This window comes from Syngnathus typhle, linkage group LG2 (genome assembly GCF_033458585.1).
Source record: "Syngnathus typhle isolate RoL2023-S1 ecotype Sweden linkage group LG2, RoL_Styp_1.0, whole genome shotgun sequence".
NCBI classification, from domain to species: domain Eukaryota; kingdom Metazoa; phylum Chordata; class Actinopteri; order Syngnathiformes; family Syngnathidae; genus Syngnathus; species Syngnathus typhle.
This window is the reverse complement of record NC_083739.1, coordinates 1,050,202-1,068,766: the sequence shown is the minus strand read 5'-3', so window position 1 is coordinate 1,068,766 and position 18,565 is coordinate 1,050,202. Positions and strand designations below refer to the sequence as shown.

At 43.0% G+C, this 18,565-nt stretch overlaps 1 protein-coding gene across 1 annotated transcript; it reads left to right on the top strand.

The window, feature by feature from the left end:
- Positions 1-4,188: 4,188 nt before the first annotated feature.
- Positions 4,189-18,395, top strand: kcnh7 (potassium channel, voltage gated eag related subfamily H, member 7). Its single transcript, XM_061272035.1, has 16 exons — positions 4,189-4,439; positions 5,497-5,727; positions 8,258-8,413; positions 8,742-9,194; positions 11,254-11,468; positions 11,538-11,963; positions 12,511-12,742; positions 12,805-12,972; positions 14,262-14,461; positions 15,890-16,142; positions 16,207-16,412; positions 16,657-16,729; positions 16,898-17,053; positions 17,123-17,273; positions 17,364-17,535; positions 17,608-18,395. The coding sequence occupies exons 1-16, from the start codon at positions 4,364-4,366 to the stop codon at positions 17,692-17,694; spliced, it is 3,255 nt and encodes a 1,084-aa protein (XP_061128019.1). The 5' UTR covers positions 4,189-4,363; the 3' UTR covers positions 17,695-18,395.
- Positions 18,396-18,565: the final 170 nt, after the last annotated feature.

Genomic DNA, 18,565 nt, shown 5'->3' with positions numbered 1-18,565 from the left:
CAAACCTGCATTCTTTTTTTTTTTTTTTTTCTTTCCAGAGCCACAGGCTAAAATCCATTGCCCAACTCCGCCAATGTTTTCATGGCAGCTTTACCCTGCTGCCTTTTTTAAAGTTCATAGCCTGGCTCGGAGGCAAACGGAGAAAAAATAAAATAAAAATCAAAACTGTAAGGTAGGCTCACATCACACCACAATTCCAACCCCCACCCTCACTTCTTCTTGAAAATCAGGTTTAACCATCTCTGGGGCTCCATTTAACATCGCTATGTCTTTTTTATTTTGCCCATTTTTTTTCAGGGCTATTTTCTCATGAAATAAGGAAGGCAATTATTTGCAAAGAGCCGATCTTTGCCTCTGTTGTACTATTAGTGACGTTTCACCTATTGGCACGCACGGGCACATGTAGCAAGCCACCAATGTGCTCACTGAATGTCAGGTCAGGAACATCCAAAGACCGGCAGTCCTCTCAGCTGAGTTGATAAAGAGCATCAGAACACCAAGATTCTACCAGGTCAGCTCAAAATGCTACCACGCCATACATGATGTCATACAGATGAAACATTTCTTTGTCATTTGTGGCCTGGCTCCAAAAGTCAAATTGGCTATTTTTTGTGTGGATTGCAACCAATCATGGCTCAGATTACGGCAGTCACATGAGCACACCTAGGAAACAGGTGAGCTGTGATTGGTTGTTAGTTGACCCCTTAGCACATGTGATGTCATTCTAAGTCAAAGGTATTAAATGCATATGCAGAAAATAATTGTAGAGAAAATAATACGTTTTCACTGCTGAAAATGTAAAATCATCTTACCTTCAAATGTTGTCTTTTGCCTTTAAATGTTTTCTAAGCATGTGAAAGCAACCTGGTGTCTAAAAAAACAGCATGTTTACAAAAAGATCCTGCGGCATTTGCTTCTTGGAGTGAGCTGTGAGTGTGGCAGGAACTTCACCATGCAAAAACCTCAAATGCAATTTTACAGCATTGCGGACAAGTGTGGGCGGACGTGAGGCCCTTATTCTGAAACGGTGAGGCCGGGCCGGGCCGGGCTGCCTGCGTTAGTTGTCAAATGTGAAATGGAAAGTCTTTTGGACTCACGTTGTGGAAAAAAGTCAACACTTATGAGGAGTGTGGGTGTCGAGGGATTTCTGGTCGAACGTTGTTGTAGAAATCTATTGTAATAATGGAGTTGTTCCTAATTGCGGTGATTTGTTTTTGGACTTGAAATGTGAAATGAAATGAAGAGGAGGAACCTTGGACCGCACAGAACAGATTTATTGTGTCATGGGTTCAAGTGGCCCTCCAATTGAAAACAAGGACTCGAGACAGGAAGGAGGGGAGGAAAACAGGTGATTTTTTTCCCCCTCAATTATTAATATCTTCATCACGTAATTAGTAGGAAATGTTAATAGGAAGGTATTATCGATCCTCGTAAAAACTCCCACACATCAGGAAAGGAAACGTTCATGTAAAGGTTAATCCAGTGGACATGCTGAGCATTTGGATTCTTTTGTATTTTGTGCAACAATGACAATGAACACGTTTTACAATAGAAATTTAAGAGGAACTCCACAGAATTATTTTTTAACACGCTTTCTAATAGGTTTTCTTTTTTCCAATTCGTGTTCAAATCTAATTAGTTTGTAAAATTTCAAGTAATGGAAAAGAAACATGAAAATAAATAAATAAATAAATAAATAAATAAATAAATAAATAAATAAATAAATAAATAAATAAATATTTAAAGTCTTTACTAGCCACTGATACTAGCGAGTGGATTTTTGACATTTATGCAAAAATACTGCTCTCCTTTGGTGAACGCGGGAACAGCATGTTAAAAAAAAGCTCATTTCACGTCATTGCTTTTTCTTGCCAAGAGTCACTTGAAATAGGCTCCTTCCGATTCACGTTTTTTGTGAACCTTCTGGAATACCCTTAGAATCTAAGGCTTAGATGCTTTGCCAAAATTGTGATCAATCAGAAAGTAGTAATTGATATCAAAGTATATTTAAATCCTGTAGCCTGAGTTGTTTGAGTTCACCACACGTACAAAATATATATATATTTCTCTTGAGTTGCTTTTCAAAACCGAAATCAAATCATCTATAAGATCCATCCATCCATTTTCTGTACCGCTTTGGTTTAATTTTAATGCTAAAACTGTGTACAGATAATTGATTTTTCCTTCAGTCACACGCTTGTTGTTCATAATATCGCCAGCAGAGGGCAGCGTAGCTTTACATTTGTTTTTCTAAATTAGAGCCATCTGAGCCAAGTCCTACAATGTAGGCTCCATGTTTTTAAGAGGGGAAAGGTCATGTGTAAGGTACGTGAAAGAGTACAAGAACAAACGGTTAACAAACAGTTCAACTACTTTTGGAGAGGAGTGCGATTGCTTTACGACAACACGAATATTCGAACGAGTGTCGGCCAGCTACAAATCTCGCACGAATCTTACTTGCAGCATTTTGCAACGTCATTAGCGATAAATCAATACAGACTATTGATTTGTGGGCTTATTAACCTTGTAAGACAACAGCTAAATTGATTGTTCTGTCAAGGTATTGGAAATATGGAGTCTGCATGTAAGGCTCCAGATTTAGCTTGTCCTCAAGCACTGGGAATATTTTGAAACCTGTCCTGCTAAGTGTGAAGGTTATCATTGTAAAATTTCCTCTGTTTTCTCCATGCATGAACAGATTTTTGACAACATGAGATGAAATATTTGCTCCAGAGCGGAACTGACCTGGTACAAATCAAGAACCAAATTAATTTCAAGTGTCATTAGACATAATATGGCCATAGAAATTGATGTCAAAAGGAATTAGTACATATTTCTTTTGAGTTTTCATGGTCGGTTTCCATGGCAACTGTGGCTCCCGCACTCCTGTGGATCTTGCATGGAAAGGAAACAAAAGGATTAACAAGAAGCACACGAGGGGGTTTCTTCAATCAGGTGAAGACCATAAGTTCTGTTTGATTAGAACTAGAATTAGATCCTAAAGTAAACTTTTGGATAAATGATCTCAAACTGACCATCCCAGTTATGAAGGGGTGCACACTTACACAATTACAATTCATTTATTTTTAAAAACATGATCATTTTCCTATTTTTGTACAGGTCATGGATCACAATAATGGTAGATATTTTTATTTTTTTTAATAAATGTCAAAGCTTGTTCTCATTTTATTTAAATCATCAAAAGCTGTGTCATTCCAACAGGGGTGTGTAGACTTTTTAATCGACTGTTCATGTGAGTTGGTTTGACCCGTTGGCCCGAGGGAAGTGTTATTTGATGAAAGGAAAATGTGGGAACAGACTCCAATACTAATCTAATCTTACTCCAAAAGTCCTTGAAGCCAGGAACAAGGATCTGTGGGCTGCACTTGCCAGATGGTTGAGCTGCCAACGTGACAGACAAGACAAAGCAGCTACTTGATGCAACCAGAACTGAACTGTGTAGCTCTCAAAAGATAGCCAAGGACCCTCACGTTGTGTTTTCCGGACTTTCTGACGTGACACCGTAGCTCCGCCCCTAAAGTCAAGCCACCAATGGACGTACTTTCGATATACAGTGATCCCTCGCTACTTTGCGTTTCGTTTATCGCACCTTTACTACATCGCGGATTTTTTTTTTCCAAATTAAGAAAACATTTAAAAGTCAAAATAGAACTTGTAAATTGAGGAAACCTGTGTCTAACCTTTAGGACAATCTAGCATTGCTCGAAATGTTCGTTTACATTCCATTAGAAGTTGCGTGTTAGCACGATCGCGAATTAGCATCTTTCCGCTAACTCCTTAGTACTTCGCGGATCTCACTCATCGCGGGTGGTTTTTGGAACCAATTATCCGCGATCAACGAGGGATTCCTGTAGCAAAACGGGCGTAAAAAGGGAAGGCTTTAATCAAATAACACTTTCATTTCTTTCTAAAATATGGATTAAAGACTGTTCATCTGTTTATGAGCGTCAGGCGCCCATCTTGTGAGCATACGTAGTTAATTATGGTCAGTGTTTGGGAATTATTTTCAACTCTGGAAAAAAATGCCTATATCTCCATGACATAGCTTGGCAGAAGACACGCCTCCCTTGGTCGGTCAGCAGCGATGGCACTGCCTCCGACCGACCCCCCTCGACACCCCCCCCGTCTCTGTCACACGTTTCTTTCCACAAACAATGCACCGCGCCCGTGAGCACACGAGCATCTCGGAAATGAGAAGCGATTGCTTTTGTCTGATGTTTGGCTGCCGCATGTACGCGATTAGCCAAGCCCGTCAAGCGTGCGTCATGGGGGAAATTTTCTGACCATCATGACTGACTGGTGACATAAGGGACGGATTTTTTTTTGGAAGAAGAAGGAAATAATGCCGGTCCGCAGGGGCCACGTAGCGCCACATAATACATTTCTCGGAGTAATAATTCGTAAATTCGAAGGACAAAGTGAGTACAGTGCATGAAGTGTGTGTCCTGACTGCGCTGCGGTGCATGCTGCGCCCGTAAAAAGCACGAGTCTCATTCCTCTTTAAATGATTTTATTTTCGCCCTAAATGTCATTTATTGTCCTTTTAAGTACAGCTGCAAGAATTTTATCTTTGAATTTCAGTTCAGTTTTATCCACGTGAACAACATTCATTCGTTATTAATAAGCTTGGACATGTATTTATTTATTTATTTATTTATTTATTTATTTATTTATTTATTTTTATGTAATTTTATTTATTTATTTATTTATTTATTGCTCAATTTTATTGGGACAATTTCTGCTGTAATTTGGTGGTATTTATTAGGAAATATTAATCATAATTTGGGTTAATGCAGTGCTTCTCAATTATTTTCTGTTACGCCCCCCCCTAGCAAGAAGAAAACTATTCGCGCCCCCCCTCCCCACCGTGACTATCCTAACTTGTCTTGTAAGTCGTAAAATGTTGCACTGTCGCAAACGTGACAGAAGTAACAATGAGAGCGCCACTGCCCCCTGCTGTAGTAAACGCGCAATTACACTTTAATCTAGTACTGCCAAAAAAAAAGCCTGTTCCCCAGGGTCACACGCGCCCCCCCAGGAATAGCACCGCGCCCCCCAAGGGGGGCGCGCCCCACTATTTGAGAAGCACTGGGTTAATGTCATCATCATGATCATTATTCCACCATTTCCTCGAACATGCATTTTCCAAATGAGTTCCAATCAGGCGTTGACGGCATGCAAATCTTTTTTGGGTCATAAACTATAAGCAAATATTATCACCAAAGTTATTAGAAATTAAATCTTGGAGTACTGCACTTCATTTAATGTGTCTATAAATGAGTTTCATTGTTTTGTATCTTATAGCACTAGAAGAAATTTTCGTCTAGGTCATTGGTCGAATATGAACAAAAATTCAAAAAAGAATCAAGCTCTAAGTATGTGGGGTCTGAAAGTTTTATGAAAGTTAGTGGGGCGAATGAAAGAAACCCTTAAGTGATATTTTGGCATATTGACTTTTGTTGTTATTGTTGACAGACAAGAAATTCATCATCGCCAATGCTTGTGTGCAAAACTGCGCCATCATCTACTGCAACGATGGATTCTGCGAGCTGACCGGTTTCTCCAGGCCGGATGTCATGCAGAAGTCGTGCATATGCGACTTCCTGCACGGTCAGTCCACAAGCCGCTATGCCATCACTCAAGTCGCTCAGGCCCTCCTGGGATCGGAGGAACGCAAGGTGGAGATCATGTACCAACGTAAAGACGGTGAGTGACCTTCACTGACTTTGTGTGAAAGAGTTCATCTACTTTTCTTTCTAGCATAATCTATTCAGAGAACATTCGATGATGATTCATTATTACAGTTAAGAGATCTCCCTCGCGGTCCTTTTTGACTTGATGGCTCCTAATAGAATCTTTGAGCGCAAATTCAATTCATTTCATTTATTGCCTCCCATCAGCCTCTTTTGCTCGTTGTTTCTATTCCTGGGGACATTTAGACGGAGTTCCTGTAAAATTTTCCCAATATGGGATGACAACAGACCTTCTAGGTGTACTTAGAAATAAAGGAACTGACGTTGTGGGCAAATTTTGGACTACATTTACATGGCAAGCATAAAACAGCCATGTTGTCGCTTTATGTTGTTGCTACTGTTGTCAAAGTGATATTTTTAACGAGGCGGGCGAAGCTGAGGTCAAAAGATTTCTTCACAGTCAAATCGTTTACTCCGAAATAGAGTATTGCTATCATCAGATAAAAAAAATGCAGTTTGTCTATGGTCAGAATTATAAATATTTAATAGCCCTACACTTGTGTCACGGGCTATCAGAAGACACGTTTTTGCCCACCGGAACACTTCCTAGCTAGCTGCTGTATACGTATCTAAGGAATGTCAAGCATGTGCTACATATAAGTCCTTGTATCAGGATGGATTAGCTCTTTGCTGTATTATCACTGTACACATGCGGTTGCAATGCGACATGAACAAAACACATGTATACACTTTCAAGTTGACAAGCGCGTGAACATGAACGCAGGTTATTCAATCTGAAAAAGAGCGTACAGAATCCTGACCTTTGGCTGTCTTACTTTCAGGTCAAAGTGATTGATTTCTTGGCCTAAGTTAATGGAGCATTACAATGTTTTCCCCATCAATCAGAGCGCTTCAAGATCTGCCCTGCTGTAATGGCTTCGATGTTTGAGACACGGAAATACGTCTCTGGCGGTGTTAATACGTCCCTCGAGTCATCGTGAGGCTAGCCGGCTCAGTTTAGCTCAGCGTTAGCTCGTACCCACCTAGCTTGCTCACGATACTTTTCAGGGTTTATGCATTGCTAGCTAGCTAACAAATGAACGCTGAGCTACAGTGTCTTAATTATTGAAAGTGGAAATGAAATGAAATGAAACCGAATGAGTCCTCATTTCCTCAATCATTTGAAATGTATTATAGTCATTGTAGTACATTCAAAATGTAATGAGTAACAATGTTTTTGTCTTGTCTGGGCAGTTTTACAGACATTTAATTGCACCTGCATATTTATGAGTACAAGTACCTTCCTCACAAGCTGGATTGCTGTGTTTTTGTCTGTTTGATCGCCAAACAGGAAGCACTCATTCATTTGGGCATCTCTCTAATCTCATTATTAGTCCATTCAATTGTTGTAGGACTCACTCAGGCTCATTTGAGTTTCCAATGTCAGTAATAATATTACTATCAACAGAGTTGTCGATAGAGCTACCAATAAAAATAAAAATAATACTCGGAAGACACCTTTCGTTTTATACTTGTGTGTCATCGGGCAAACTAATAGGAAATTCAGTGACTTTCCCTCATGAGATTGATCATCTTGCCTCCTCCTCCTCCTCCTCATATCAGCAGATTTATCATGACTTATTAATGTCTTTTTCCATTTGTGGTGACAGTGATGTACGATAATGGGCATAATACAGCTTAGCCCAGCAGAATCGAGGCTCACCAATACATAAAAAAACGACCCGTTGCTGCCTAAAGTTAGCTGGAGTATTTCATTTATTATCTTGCTGCACAAAATACATTTTGTTTGGAGAACATGCTTTCTAGAATTAGGGTTAAAAAAGTAAAAAAAGAGATGGATGGATGGATGGATGGATGGATGGATGGATGGATGGATGACATGATAGATAGGTCATTTCAGTTCTGCATAAAAATGAATATGTGGACAGAATGTTAAGTTCCTGTCGAAAAAAAAAAAGCCGCTGTATGAGTTGAGGCAGCGTGCGCTATAAATAACTCGCCTGCAGACTTGCAGCCTGATTCGACTGCAGGGATCTTCTATAAATGTCCATTTTACAACTGAATATTCATTGCAGAACTTCCTGACAATTCACGAGTCGTACATGGAAAGATTCCACGCAAATATTGGCATTAGAATCGAGCCTCCTTCTGAAGCAGGTTTAAGAAGTAATAAATAAAACAAAATCCTATTTTTAGATAGAGCAGGTGTTCTCGCTCGGAACCCGCATTTGGCTATGATGCATTTTTATAGAGGTCACATTGGGCCAAATTACTCAAATCCTTTGAAACCTGAATACACAGCACACATCTATTCCAGAGCCCGTTGTTAAGATACTCCATAAGTCACATTCACTAAGGTCATAAAATTTGATGGTCCAATCATAAAAGTTTCACTTCTTCATTTCAGTGTTGTCACATGATATAAATGTAATTGATGGATCTCGAGATTGACTAACCATGACATAAATGTAATTGATGGATCTCGAGATTGACTAACCATGACTCAATCTCTTTTTGGTCAGGTTCAAAGTTCCTCTGTGCCACACATATCATTCCGGTGAAGAATGAAGACGGCGTGGTCATGATGTTCATTCTTAATTTCGATTACATTCTGGACGAGGGCAGCAGCGACTCGGTGGAGAAGCTAAACCGCGCTTCCCCTTCCAAAGCTGACCAACGTAAGTGAAAATGCAATGGAAACAATGGAAGCTAATCAAGCATGTTATTTTTTTTAAATTTCATACAAACTTGAAAAATGCTGATGAAGATTCATCGTGAGAAATCCTATCAAAATTGGAAAATACGCCAAAGTTCTTTATTTGGCCTAGCATTTGGTTAGGGGGGGCAGTGCCCTCATGGTCCCACCTCTATCTCCACCACTGATCTTAGAACTAAACAATATAAATGTAGCCATTTCTAAACATTGGGGGTGGGGCCCGCAGTTACTGATGGCAAAGCCCACCCTCAAATGTAACCATCTGTAATTGTGCTCTCCTCCTCGTTCAGGAAAAAGAAGATTCTTCCCTTTCCGTTTGCCAGTTTTACCACTTCTGGGCATCAGCAAGCAGTCCCTGCCTCAGGAAGACCCCGATGATGTGATGGTGGAATCCCCTTGCCACAGTGACGACTCCATAACAATGTGTAACGACCAACTGGCCAACATCCAGGAGAGCTGGAGTCGTTCCAACCCCAACGACACTCTCATCGTCCCCAGTTTTTCTTCCACACCCGTTTCCGGCCCGCTGGATCACTCCTCGCCCAAAGGTCCTTGGGACAGATTATATCCAGATGCCAAGTGTCAGGAGGACACAATTATCGCCACGCCATCCATCCCGGGCCTCACTCCCACCGCATCCAAGGAGAGCGTATGTAGCGTTCGGAAAGCCTCATCCCTCTATGACGTGGACGGTTTTCGATCCAACTCCAAGGAGGCCTCCAGGGATCGCCACGACAGTGAAGGTAGGCCAATAAAAAAAGGATGGATGAATGTTTTGAGGCTCACACTTAACTCATTTCGTGCCTGTCAGAGAAAATAAAGCCCCAAAGCTCATGTCCAATATTCCAAGTATTACAAAATGGCCGCAAAGGACACCATATGAAAGCTAACAAGCTTCCTGTATCTTCATTAGCTCAAATGCAGGTTTAGCGCATGAGTGGTGCTGAATGACAAATGATTTAAAAATGAATCAGAAATGGATCGTACTTCATCGGACCCCAATGGGTCAGTCCCGGGTTTCCCCCCCTACCCCCACCCTTCACCTTGAGTACCCTGCAGCTGGATGACTGGTGCTACGGTTTGAGCCATTTTTCCTCCACAAGCTGCGCAAGCATAGTCCATCCTCAAAGTGTCTCTTGCGCTGTCCTCTACCATCAATCACGATATTGTACGGCCATGGCAGCGGCAGAAGCGGGGAGTGGGTCGGTTCTGTGTCAGCCAGAGTTCACCTTTGTCACTCTTGTCACTGTGAAATAGAAATGAAGTGCTGAATATTGTGGAGACAACATTACAGAGGAACCTTGACTTACAGCACAAGTAAAACATTTTTTTTTTTAAAGTACCGTTTTTTTTCATGCATAATGCGCAAAATTTAGCTAATTTATTGTCCTAAAATCTGGGGTGCGCATTATACATGGGTACAAAAAAATAAATATATTTTTTTTTTTTCTCAAATTTTTTTTTTTTTAAATCCGGATATGATACGGAGGCCGCCATTACAGGTGTGCTTTCTTCTCTGCTGTTCACTTCAAACACACTCCATACGAACACAATGCTCTGGTATCAGACGCTTGCTAGATCACCTGCTCGTTTGCTGTTTGTCACAATGTACCCTACACAAATCCGAAACATTTCTTCGCTATTGAGTATGCTAGCGCATGCGCAGTGATACTGACCGGCAGAACATCCGGTTGTTCCCAAAGATGATCTTTTTTCTGAAATCATTTTACGTTCACGGACTTAAGTAGGAGTCAAAATCTGGGTGTAGAGATGCACCGATCCGACTTTTTCAGTTCCGATACCGATACCGATGCCCTGGCTTTGCGTATCGGTCGATACCCGATACCGATCCGATATTATGGTTGACTTAACAAGCTACATAACTCTACATGTGGAACAGAAAAGACCAAAGGCAATGGCATCAGGCAGACTACACAGTTCTTTGCTCTAAATTAGGGGTGTCCAAACTAACGGTCCAGTTTTTATTGGCCCGCAGCAAATTCTGAAAACATAATTGAATATGGCCCGCACAAGAAGCTTGAGATCAGCTTCTCAGTTTCCACACTAGATGGAGCCCGCCACACAAAGCGTTTGACGTCCCATTAACACCCCCCCGGAAGAGAAGCGAACACGCAGCGTTTGACATCCGATTAGCCTCCGCCCCCCCCCCCCCATTCGGGAGAGAAGCGAACGCGCAGCCTTTGACGTCCCATTAGCAACCCGAAGAGAAGCGAACGCGCATGGTTTGATGTCCGTTTAGTAACCCGGGGAAGAGAAGCGAACGTTCGCTCCATGTTTGCGTTTGTTTAGAAAACTCTCGTGGCATGCGGCACACGTGCTGCTGACGTATGACGTAGCCCGCGTCCCAATAGATTAAGGAAAGTATCGGCTCACAGATCGGCTGTATTTTCCGATACCCGATCCATCTATTTTGTTGATATCGGGGCCGATATCCGATCCAGATATCGGATCGGTGCATCTCTATCTGGGTGCGTATTATACATGGGTACAGGCTTTTTTCCAGCATCAACATGCCATTTTTAGGGTGCGTATTATACATGGGGGCGCATTATACACGGAAAAAAACGGTACTCGTTCCCATTCTACTTCATCCCAGACATTGCTTGATTTCTCATTATGCATTGTTGCAGCCATTTTAAAGAAGCTAACACGATGGCTGATGGATGTTTCTCCACGCAAATATCGGATGGTCTCGGCTGAGATGTGCTTCGTTCGTCCCTCCCGCTTTCGTTGTAATGACAAACTGTCCTCTGATGTGCACCGTTGGCTTTCCATCTTCAGGGCCTCTCATCCAGATCAAATCAAGTCTGCTCTGCTCCACCTCCGATTCCAATCTCAACAAGTACAGCACGATCAACAAGATTCCCCTCATCACGCTTAACTTCTCAGAGACCAACGTTGAGAAGAAATGCCCATCGCCACCGTGTTCGGAGAAAACCGTGATTGCGGCCAAGGTCAAAGACCGAACGCACAATGTCACGGATAAGGTCACACAGGTAAGGTCATATGGTTAAGAATGAGAAGAGCAGAAGAAATCATCCTCAACCTCGTGTCACTGTCTCCAGGTTCTATCGCTGGGTGCCGACGTACTGCCCGAGTACAAACTCCAGAGCCAGCGCATGGATAAGTGCACCATCCTTCACTACAGCCCCTTCAAGGCAGTGTGGGACTGGCTCATCCTCCTCTTAGTCATCTACACGGCCATTTTCACGCCTTACTCGGCCGCCTTCCTCCTCAACGACGTGGAGGAGCAGAGTAGACGGGAGTGCGGCTACTCCTGCTCGCCGCTCAATGTGGTGGACTTGATCGTGGACATCATGTTCATCGTGGACATCCTCATCAATTTCCGCACCACCTATGTCAACAGCAACGAGGAGGTGGTCAGCCACCCAGGCAAGATCGCCGTCCACTACTTTAAAGGCTGGTTCCTCATAGATATGGTGGCCGCCATTCCCTTTGACCTACTCATCTTTGGATCGGGATCCGATGAGGTGAGACGCTAGTCATGTGCGGCTTTGGCTTAAATGATGATCTTCTCCTTTACCATCATAGTTTGGAGGTTTTAACAGGTCAGTTGACATGGGGAAAATAGAAATCGTTTCTGCGATGATTGAGAGAGAGAGACTGGACTTTAATGACACTCCGAATTATTTGGATGGTCAAATGGATAACGTTCTTTAGACTACTCCGCTAAACGTTCATTCAAACAAAACTCGTGGGGATGAAAACAGTGTGCTAATCTTTCAAATAAAAACACTATTTGTTCGGCAAGGCCTGGACCATAATTGTACTTTATGGCTGGGCAAAAGCTAGCTAACATTAGCACTGTCTAAACGAGAGCCGGTGTTAGCTAACAGGCTAAGCATTAAGTTTTGCTAATCAAAGAAAGACAATCCAACCAAACATTCTTTACATTCTCCAGCATCAACATGACATTTTTAGGGTGCGTATTATACATGGGGGCGCATTATACATGGAAAAAAACGGTAGTTTGAAATTGCTCCGAGTAGTTGACGCCGTGTTGGCCTTGCTTCGCAGACCACCACCCTGATCGGTCTGCTGAAGACGGCCCGCCTCCTGCGTTTGGTACGCGTCGCACGCAAACTGGACCGCTACTCCGAGTACGGCGCTGCCGTGCTCATGCTGCTCATGTGTATCTTTGCCCTCATCGCTCATTGGCTAGCCTGCATCTGGTACGCCATCGGCAATGTGGAGAAGCCGTATTTGGAGCACAAAATTGGCTGGCTGGATAACCTGGGCTTATCTATAGGTGAGTTATACTTCATCAAGCTGGTGACCTTTGACACTTCATCCCACTTTTTTTCATCCCAGGCAAAAAATATAACTACAGTGACCCAGGTTCCGGACCGTCCATCAAAGATAAGTACGTCACTGCCCTTTACTTCACCTTCAGCAGTTTGACCAGCGTGGGCTTTGGCAACGTCTCCCCCAACACCAACTCAGAGAAGATCTTTTCTATTTGCGTCATGCTCATTGGATGTGAGTGACAACCTAGAAATCCTCTCATTACCGTATTTTCCGGACTATAAGGCGCACCGGACTATAAGGCGCACCTTCAATGAATGGCCCATTTTAAAACTTTGTCCTTATATAAGGCGCACCGGACTATAAGGCGCACTATTAATGCATCATGTCAGATTCTTAATCCAAATCAAATCGTTCTCCATTTTATCTTTTTTATTTCAACTTCAGACAGAACAAATTACCGTATTTTCCGCCCTATAAGGCGCACCTAAAAACCTAAATTTTTCTCAAAAACCAACAGTGCGCCTTATAGCCCGGCGCCTTATATATGGACTAAATTCCTAAATTTAAACTGGCCCAAAGCATTGTGTCATGAAATCAATCATAAGTGGCCCGCTGAAGACTATGAATCATGAATCAAAAAGACTATGGATCATTATTCTATGATTATAAAGTAATTTGTTTCCGTCTGAAATTGAAATAAAAAGGATAAAATGGAGAATGATTTGATTTGGATTAAAAATCTGACATGATGCATTAATGGTGCGCCTTATAGTCCGGTGCGCCTTATATAAGGATAAAGTTTTAAAATGGGCCATTCATTGAAGGTGCGCCTTATAGTCCGGTGCGCCTTATAGGCCGGAAAATACGGTACTTTATAATCACAAAATAATGATCCATAGTCTTTTTGATTCATGATTCATAGTCTTCAGCGGGCCACTTATGATTGATTTCATGACACAATGCTTCGGGCCAGTTTCAATTTAGGAATTTGGTCCATATATAAGGCGCACCGGACTATAAGGCGCACTGTCGGCTTTTGAGAAAATTTTAGGTTTTTAGGTGCGCCTTATAGTCCGAAAAATACGGTAATTCGCATTTGAACAAAAAAAGAAGGCCTTAATTTTTCTGTTCTAAGCTTCCTGTTTAATCCATGATAGAGAAAACATCATTCTAAGTAAACCAGTCCAATAATGGATCAAATACCGATTACACCAACTCGTTTTTGCCACGGGCCGCATCATAGTCATAGTTTCCCTCGGAGGGCCATTGTGATTGTTTTAAAATTTGAGACTAGTAAAAACTGTTGAAATATTTTAAAAAGATGAATGGTCATACAAATTGCAAGCAATATCTCTATTTTTTTTTTTTAAGTGAAGACAATTTGAATCTTAGTAATGACACAACGTCGGTCTTCGTGGGCCACATAAAATGATATGGCGGGCCGCATTTGGCCCCCGGGCCTTGAGTTTGACACCCACCAATGAATGTTGGCCATTCAAAGCTCCATGTGACTTTTTCAGCACTAATGTACGCCAGCATCTTTGGGAACGTCTCGGCCATCATCCAAAGGGTGTATTCCAGTACGGCCCGTTACCACCTCCAGATGCTGCGAGTCAAAGAATTCATCCGCTTTCACCAGATCCCGAACCCGCTTAGGCAGCGGCTCGAGGAGTATTTTGAACACGCGTGGACGTACACCAACGGCATTGACATGAATATGGTAGGAGAGCCGTGCCGTCCGCTCGTTGGAAAGACGCCGACAATGGCGATTTGATCATATAACGTGATGACATGCGTTACAAGATTTGTTTCTATTCATCACCGTATTATTGATGGTACTTATTGAAGTTTGTCTTTCTCCATGTCTGCTTCATGCCAAATGGAATGATTGGACCACTCTGGTAAGAGAAGGAGGTACATGGGTACCATTTGTTGATTGTTACTTGGGGGTGGTGTGGCTCAGGTGGTAGGGTGGTCGTCTCCCCATCCAGAAGGTTGTGGGTTCGATCCCCTCGACCCTTGTGACTATGTTGCTCCTGATGCTGCATCATCAATAGGTAAAATGAGGAGGTGTTTTCAAAAACATCACGCAAGTGAGAGTCCATTTGATAATCACAGTGTAGGTGTTAGCTTTACTGTAAAAAAAAAAGCATAATAGTATCAGTCTTGTTCGAAAATGCAAAGTTGTACTACGAGTCAATTATTTAGGCATCATTGGACTTGGATTAGGTTTTCGAAAAAGCTTCAGTAGCCGTGTCCGGCGCTAGCACAAAGTTTGACACTTTTTGATGCTCACAGAATGCTTCAGCCGATATGTAAAAATATTCATAGATACTCGAGTAAATATGGAAAATTAAAGTACCGTATTTTCCGGACTATAAGGCGCACCGGACTATAAGGCGCACCTTCAATGAATGGCCCATTTTAAAACTTAATCCTTATATAAGGCGCACCGGACTATAAGGCGCACCATGTCAGATTTTTAATCATTCTCCATTTTATCTTTTTTATTTCAACTTCAGATGCAACAAATGACTTTCTAATCACAAAATAATGATCCATAGTCTTTTTGATTCATGATTCATAGTCTTCAGCAGGCCATTTGTGCTTGATTTCATGACACAATGCTTCGGGCCAGTTTGAATTTAGGAATTTAGTCCATATATAAGGCGCACTGGACTATAAGGCGCACTGTCGGCTTTTGAGAAGATTTTAGGTTTTTAGGTGCGCCTCATAGTCCGGAAAATACGGTAATGGCAGGAGCAATGATGGATTCAGTGTGAAAGTGCTCAAATGATGGAAAGACTTCCCAGCTAATGAGAATTCTTTCATGAAGCAAGGTACAATTTTGTCAAGCCAACTCCTTGTAAATATGTAAAACAAATGTGATGAGTTGATAAAAAAATATATTGTTATTGCTTTTTTTGTGTTAACTATAAAACAGAGGAAACCCACATGACATTAATTCGACAAAAGCTGAAGCCCGGATTTGAACTGACAAATTCAGAACTGCGAGGCTGATCAGCTAACAACTTGTACACTGCGTCACGTAAAACCACAAGTGGCCATTGTGATATTTGTCCAAACTGCAACTTTTATTTTTCTTCAATTCCTCACTCACTCTCACCACAAATGCATCTGCTTGTAGGTCCTGAAGGGTTTCCCGGAGTGCCTCCAGGCAGATATCTGCCTTCACCTCAACAAGAACCTCCTGCAAGGCTGCAAGGCGTTTGGCGGTGCCACTAAAGGTTGCCTGCGGGCGCTGGCCATGAGGTTCAAAACCACGCACGCGCCCCCCGGAGACACACTGGTTCATTGCGGAGACGTGCTCAGCGTGCTATATTTTGTCACGCGCGGCTCCATCGAGATCCTCAAAGAAGATGTCGTGGTGGCCATCTTGGGTGAGTCTTCCGACTTTAAGGTTAGCAACGTGTGACAAAGTTGACATGAACGTGCGGCCTGCAGGCAAGAACGATATATTTGGAGAAATGATCTACCCGTCAGCAAAGCCGGGAAAATCATGCGCTGATGTGCGGGTGCTGAGCTATTGCGACCTGCACACCATCCAGCGGGGGGAGCTCTTGGAGGTTCTGGACATGTATCCAGAATTTGCTGACCATTTTATGACAAACCTGGAGCTGACCTTTGACCTCTGTAATGACAATGCCAAGGTATGGATTCAAGTTCAGTTCAGTTCAAGTATTTGCATGAAATCCTGAAGGACTGTTTGTTTTTAAACTTTGACCTGTGCAAAGGTCATTGAACTCAAGCCTAATTTGAAACCCTAATTCTAGTTTCAAACACTAACCCTCATTTGAAACCCTACCTGTATTATTCTACATGAAACTGGGACATCCAAATCATCTGTAAAGCTTTGTAGATTCATACTTCTGAGTAGTCCATCTGTCTCTCCAGAGACCCAACACGCAAGACAGCGATTCCTCCGTGGACCCTCAAATGAATTGGAGGAGAATGTCGTCTTCGATTGGTATGTTCATTTTTGTTGATTCGCTTTTGTCAACGCTCGAATCAACACGTCCATTTAAACAAATTGACCGAAAAACTCTCAATACGTCGGATCTCGATGAATCAACTCTCGCGACCTCTCTTTAGATTGTCGTTTCGAACATTTTACAAATCATTAATACCTCCACAGCCAAGGAGCGGCGACATTCTGCCATGGCTGCTGGAGAGCATGAGGAGGAGGAGGAGGAGGAGGAGGAAGAGAAACCCAAACCTTGGCGTTCCAGCGCACTGGGCAAGCCACCGGTCCCGGACCAGCACAGCTCTGCCGCTGGGCTCGACACTTCCGGTTGGTTCATTCAACACGTTCACGTACAACACTCAATGTTACCATGGTGACCGTGATTCTTCCCAACAGAGCACCTCGAAGACCAGTGGACACTTACAAACCGAGAAAAGGAGTCACTCCGGGGTCAGGCGACGCCAGTCGAAGAGGACGACACCGATACCGACCTCAGCTACGTGGAAGTGGACCAGCGGCTGGACAGGCTGCAACGGGACCTCAACAGGTGCGGGAGGGGCACAAAGGACGAGGAGAGCCCGGTGGGATATGACCATCATCTCCAGTTGTGTGCCGCCTTGTGCTGTTTTGACTACAGGCTGGAGTCCCAGATGACGGCCGACATACAAGCCGTCCTCCAGCTCCTCCAGAGGCCAACTTCTTCCTTCCCGCCTGCCTACAGCGCCGTCCAGCCCGGAGGAACCGAGATTGACCATCAGGGTGCGGCAAGCGTCGGACATACGGACAAGTCCTACTCCACATCCACTTCTGTTAGACGACACAAGCATTTTTTGATTTTGAAACAAAACTTCCCTGACTTTTTCATTCTGGATCGTTTTCAGGGTCCTGGCACAGAGACTCATCCAGGTGTGAAGATAGCTGGAGTGGAGCAGAGACTTCCAGTGGGGAACATGTCCTCTGTTGAGTGATGCCCGTACCAGCTTTCCAGCAACGTCACCAGCAGCTCAGTACCAGCGGGACTCCGTGGACCAAGCCGTGTCTGACCTGCGGCACTCCCCAAGATGACCAAGGACTTTTTTAGTTGGACTCAGGGTAGAAGAATATGCAAAGGAACAAAACACGACTTCCATTCCTTTCCAGCAGTGTTTCCCAACCAGTGTGCAGTGTGCCGCCGTGAGAAATTGTCCAACATTAAATACCCAGCGCATTGTAAACAGGATGGCCAAACCACAGGTCAGTTAGCGCAAGGCCTGCTCAGCCACTTGCTAATCGTCCATGCGTGGCAAATCGGAGAATCTTGACATTTCATGTTGCGCCATCGGCACAGTTCACAGTTCCTGTGTGTGTTGCTGTTAGTGTTGGCTCGTGAGTGAACGATTCGCTCAAAAGAACGATTTGGTTTCAGTGAACGAGAGTCAACGAATCACTTCCTAAAGTGACTCTTTTTTCAGTTCATATGACTTCAACAAGTAGGTGCCGGTAATGCGTATTGAAGCTGGTGCCACCTTGCCGCAAATCAAAATGAAAAAAGAAGCACGTTCACTTAAGCTTTTTCCCTAATGAAGTGGCCTGTGATTAGGTACACCTCATGGACACTTCAACAGGTACACTACACGAGATAAATAAATAAATAAATAAATAAATAAATAAGAAAGTGTAGCGAACGAGTCAGTGAACGATTCTTTTGAACAATTCTTTTGAACAAATATTTTGAGTAAACCGATTCTAAGGATTCAGTTCTTAAAAGAACTGGAAAGCACTAGTACAAAAGAATGCACATGGCCAAGGTTTGCCAGGTTGAAATAGCTGACTGGTTAGTGACGTGGGCTCTCACTTGGA

What these genes read in the sequence shown, in the direction of transcription:
- kcnh7 (XM_061272035.1), top strand. Translation starts at nt 4,364, where the DNA reads ATGCCGGTCCGCAGGGGCCACGTAGCGCCACATAATACATTTCTCGGA. An exon ending in TTGGATCGGGATCCGATGAG is followed by an intron (nt 11,964 to 12,510) that starts GTGAGACGCTAG and finishes CTTGCTTCGCAG; the next exon opens with ACCACCACCCTGATCGGTCT. An exon ending in TGTCGTGGTGGCCATCTTGG is followed by an intron (nt 16,143 to 16,206) that starts GTGAGTCTTCCG and finishes TGCGGCCTGCAG; the next exon opens with GCAAGAACGATATATTTGGA.